This window comes from Vicia villosa, linkage group LG2, assembly GCF_029867415.1.
Source record: "Vicia villosa cultivar HV-30 ecotype Madison, WI linkage group LG2, Vvil1.0, whole genome shotgun sequence".
NCBI lineage: Eukaryota > Viridiplantae > Streptophyta > Magnoliopsida > Fabales > Fabaceae > Vicia > Vicia villosa.
Window position 1 is genome coordinate 38796399 of NC_081181.1, and position 5054 is coordinate 38801452.

The window sequence follows — 5054 nt, forward strand, 5'->3', positions numbered from 1 at the left end:
CAATTTGATGTTATTTTCTATTCAAATCCGTGTTGCATCTGTCGGTGACTTTACATCACATATGAACACAGCTGTATTCTCTCTGCCATGGGATATGAATAATTTGATATGTATGAATTTATGTGCACAAAGAAAAATAGTCAAATTAAAAACTAATGAAATATACAAACATTTCTACACACTCAACAAAAAGTATGAATTTAATATTTATTTATTATTATTAATATTAAAAAAACAGAACAATCAATTCAATATAAAAAATAAAAAAAAAAGATTACGCAAAATGGAATAAGAGTAAGACATTTTGTTTTTAAACCTCAAGATGAAGGAAACTCGCAGGCTAGAGTCATCTAGATTCTTAACTATCTTTATACCACATCTCTTATTGTTCATCTTTTTCTTAGTTCATTTAACATCTTGTGATGATTCATTAAACATTCCCCCTTCAGACAAAGTCCTCCTTAACTGTGGTTCATCTGGATCTTCAACATTCAATGGTCTAAACTGGATAGGAGACATTGGAACAAATTTCTTCCAAACATCATATGATACAACTTCATCAGCAACACTCTTACGCTCCAACTCAAACAAAGTAGCACCCAAAATTCCATACCTAACAGCAAGAATAATTCATCATTCTCCATTCACCTACTCATTCCCCTTCTCTTCTCCTGGCCTTAAATTCATTCGTTTATACTTTCTCTCAACTTCATATTTACCAATATACTCTTCCAACACTAAGTCCTACTTTTCAGTCAAATCTGGTCCATACACTCTTGTTAACAATTTCAATCCATTACTTGCTGCACAAGAAATCAACTCATCTTATGTCACTAAAGATTTCTTTGTCAACATCAAACAAAAGAGCCTCAACATCACTTTCACTCCATCTCCTCTAATTCACAAAGCTTATGCTTTTGTAAATGGAATTGAAACATTCTCAGTACCCAATAACTTATTCTCTCATGCTTCAAATTCTAATGTTTCTGTTCCTTACCTTGGACACAAAGAACCCATTTTTATCAACAATGAATATGCTTTTGAGAAGCTTTACATGGTTAACATAGGAACTGGATCTTACTATCAAGTTGTAAATGCATTTGGGTCATGGCTTGATGGTATCGACTTCATTTCTGGTTCACAATATGGAACTGTTCTTATCGTGAGAGAGGATGGAATTGATATGAATGAGAGTCTTCTCAATTCAAATGACATTAACTATTCAGCACCGCTCGAGGTATACTTAACTGCAAGGACAATGGGAAGCAATGGAGATTCAAACATGAGGTACAATTTAACATGGTCATTTTTCGTTGATTCTGGATTCAGGTACCTTGTTAGACTTCATTTCTGCGAGTTATCTATGTTGGTAACAGATGTTAATCAGAGGGTGTTTAGTGTTTACATAAACAACCAAACAGCTGAGGAAAATTTGGATTTAGTTGCTTTGAGTGGCGAACCTGTTAGTCCTTTGTATAGAGACTATGTTGTAATGGTTAATTTGGAAAATCAGAGAAGGAAAGTTTACATGTTGATCTCACTTCATCCCAATTTGGAGTCAAAACCAAAGTATCATGATGCTATATTGAATGGAGTTGAGATTATCAAGTTAAGTGATAGTAACTATAATCTTGCTCCAAGTTTCCAATTAAAGAATGGACTTCAAAAGGAGAAAAAACTTCCAATTTTTGTTGTTGTTGGGGCTAGTACTTTCTGTATCATTTTGATACTTTTCATAACATTTTTCATTGTTAGGAGAAAAGCGTGGACAAAAATAAAAATTGTAATTTTTCATATACTTAAACTGAATTCACCTTCCAGAAGTGAAGAAAAGATTCAAGGAAAAGTGATATCAGGTAATTGTTATCAATTCACTTTAGAAGAGATCACTTCAGCAACAAATGATTTCAATGAAGATCTTGTGATTGGAGAAGGAGGTTTTGGAAAAGTATACAAAGGAACCATCATGCTTGATGGAGTAGTTATTGATGTGGCCATAAAGCGCGCTAAGCTGAATTCGCGACAAGGATTTAAGGAATTTCAAAATGAGATCAATTTTCATTCGTTTTATCACATGAATTTAGTGTCACTGTTGGGATTCTGTCAAGAGAGTAATGAACTGATACTTGTGTATGAATACATGGCTGAAGGTTCACTTTGTGATCATTTATACAAGAAACAGAAGCAACCGTTATCATGGAATCAAAGACTGGAGATTTGTGTTGGTGCAGCTAGAGGAATCCATTACCTTCATACAGGTAGAACAACTGCGGTGATTCACCGCGATATCAAGTCCGCGAACATATTATTAGATCAGAATTTGGTACCAAAGATTGCAGATTTTGGATTGTCTAGAGTGGTTCCTTCAATTTACCACACTCATGTTAGCACTGAGGTTAAAGGTACTTTTGGATATTTGGATCCTGAGTACTACAAAAGAAGAAAATTGAGTGAAAAATCGGATGTTTATGCATTTGGGGTGGTTTTGTTTGAAGTGTTGAGTGGAAGGGCAGCAGTGAATCCTGAGGCAGTGGAAGAGGACAATGAGAAAGTTGGTTTGGTAGAATGGGCTATGCATTGTTATCAATGTGGAACTATTGATAGATTGGTTGATTCATATTTACAAGGAAATATAAGGTTGGAATGTTTAATGGCATTTGTGGAGATTGGCATTCAGTGCTTTGCTAACAAGAGTGCAGAAAGGCCAAGTATGGGAGAGGTTCTCAGTAATTTAGAGAGAATTATGTCCTCACCGGAACATTTGGAGAGGCAGGAATTCCAAACTGTTGACATGAGTTCATAGCACAAACATATCAGATAATTCAAATTCAAGGGGGAATATTCTTGAGAAAGTCAAAGCAGAAGCTGGGAATATTGTACTTTCTGGAATTGTGCCAATGTATGATGGTGCTGTGTCAATAACATTTATATGATCAAATTTGCATTCCATCTTCCCTCGTCAATTCCATAGAGTTGTTTCTTGCTTTATTATTTCAATAAAGTCTTGTTTGTTAACTGTTGAGTCTACTTATAGTAATTTAATTGAGTATGAGAATTTGGTATATACACATTCTTCGCTGACATTTTGCTAAGGTTTTGTTTGCGAGTTTGGAGGGAAAGGGAGGGGAGCATTTTGAAAAATAGAAAGAATTTGGTGAAAATAATAGAAAAATTTTGGATAGGAGGATTTTTAACACCAAAAACTCCATTATATGGGAGAACTCAAAAATTGTATTGAAGAAAGATTTTGGAGGGCTTTACATAAATTTTCCAAATATCTTTTAGGTTGTTATAGTATTTTGAAAATTAAAATATACTAATGATAATGACTCTTTTATCATTCTAAACAAAATCATTTTTTCAAAAAATGTCAAATATTTTCCTATATTTTTTTAAAACTTCGTTTTGGGAAGCCTTCCACTCCCCTCCCCTCCCCTCCAAACTCACAAACAAAGCCTAAGGGTTTGTGTCTTAGGCTCCTTGTGGCCGGTTCGAAAATCTATGCGCGGTTTGTGGATCAATGTGTTTGTAGGTATAAAGTTGAAGCCTAAAGTTTTGATGACGACAACGATGATTAAAGTCAGTGGTAATAGTTTTCAACTTTTTGATGATGGTGACCTAACTGGAGAAAGATTTCATACCTCAACTTTTTGATGAAGTGCCTATATGATTAGGGGTAATCTAGCAAATAATTGTGAAGCCTTAGATAAAGTGGAAAGCTTGCCAGGTCATGTCTATTTGTCTGAGTGACTCGAGTGTTGTAAAAGTAAGGAGGTAACTTTGAAGTACTAAGGGAACTCACACACACATACACGAGCACGCGCACGCGCGCACGCGCGCACACATACACACACACCTCTTTTTCAAACGTTTTTATCATGAAAACTATTTTAAGGCAAGCCAAATGATTAAGAATCTGTCCAATCTCTTTGCAAATAATTTTTGAACTAACTAATCGATTGGTAACATACGCAAAACGATTGGCAAAACTTTTTTGAGTTAGCCAATCGATTGGAGCATTAAGTTAATCAACTAGAGAAGGAATAAACGATTAACCAAATGATTAGGACAACATCTTAATGACTTACAACAAATCTATATCCAATATTTCCTTTTTGGGCATGGTAATCGACTAAAAATGATTTGGTCAATCGATTGGAGCATTATGAAAATCGATTGACTCATCAATTATGCATATGAATTATCTCATTCTATTAACTTTTCCAAGTCCTATAAAAAGGTGGCCCGCCACCACTTCATTTTACGCCATTTTTCAAAACTTTATATTTTCTTTGGAATTTATCTCTCTATTTTCTCCCATTCATTTTCCAGAAATAAATTTATTTCACTTAAGGTTGTCATAAAGCTTTTGAGTGAATCTTTGCTTGTGAGGAATATTTTGTTAGTGGTTGTGCTATTTGTTTAGTTCTTGAGAGTGTGATTCTCTTGAGAAGATTGAGTTTGCTGCTTGAGATAAACGAGTCATAAAATCTTTATTTTAGTTTATTGAGATTTGCTGGAAAAAGTTCTAATTTTGGTTATTGAGATCAGCCTGAAAAAGTTCTATGGTAAAAGCTATCTTTGGTTGGGGATTGGCCTGTAAAAATCTCAAGATCAACTTGTATAAAGGTTCGTGGGCATAACCTCCGAAATTTCAAAATTTATAGTCAAACTCTCAAGAAGACCTATTGGGTACAGGCTAGACAAACATTCGGCCAAATCTGTATAAATTTCTAGTGCAATCTCTCCAATCCTATCCTTTTAATTTTTTATATTTACTTTTACTATTTTTATTTCCTTTGTTGTTCACTTTTAAGAAAATACTAAAACAATATTAATCGAGAAAAATATAAAAGTAATCGCGAATTTTAAATACCGCAATTCACCTCCTCTTGTGCTTGAAGTCACTTGTCCAACATGTGACATCATAGTCTAACTCTTGTTAAGGACTTATTGTCTCAGGAGGAAAAATGTCTTCAAGCTATTCACTAAATAGATCTTCATCCTTTAATGGAGAATGATATAGTTTGTTGAAAGACGAAATGAAAAATTTC

General features: G+C 34.2%; 1 protein-coding gene across 1 annotated transcript; it reads left to right on the forward strand.

The window, feature by feature from the left end:
- The first annotated feature begins 322 nt into the window (after positions 1-322).
- LOC131646089 (receptor-like protein kinase FERONIA) lies at positions 323-3898 on the forward strand. Its single transcript, XM_058916243.1, has one exon. The coding sequence runs from the start codon at positions 323-325 to the stop codon at positions 2801-2803; it is 2481 nt and encodes an 826-aa protein (XP_058772226.1). The 3' UTR covers positions 2804-3898.
- The last annotated feature ends 1156 nt before the right edge of the window (positions 3899-5054 follow it).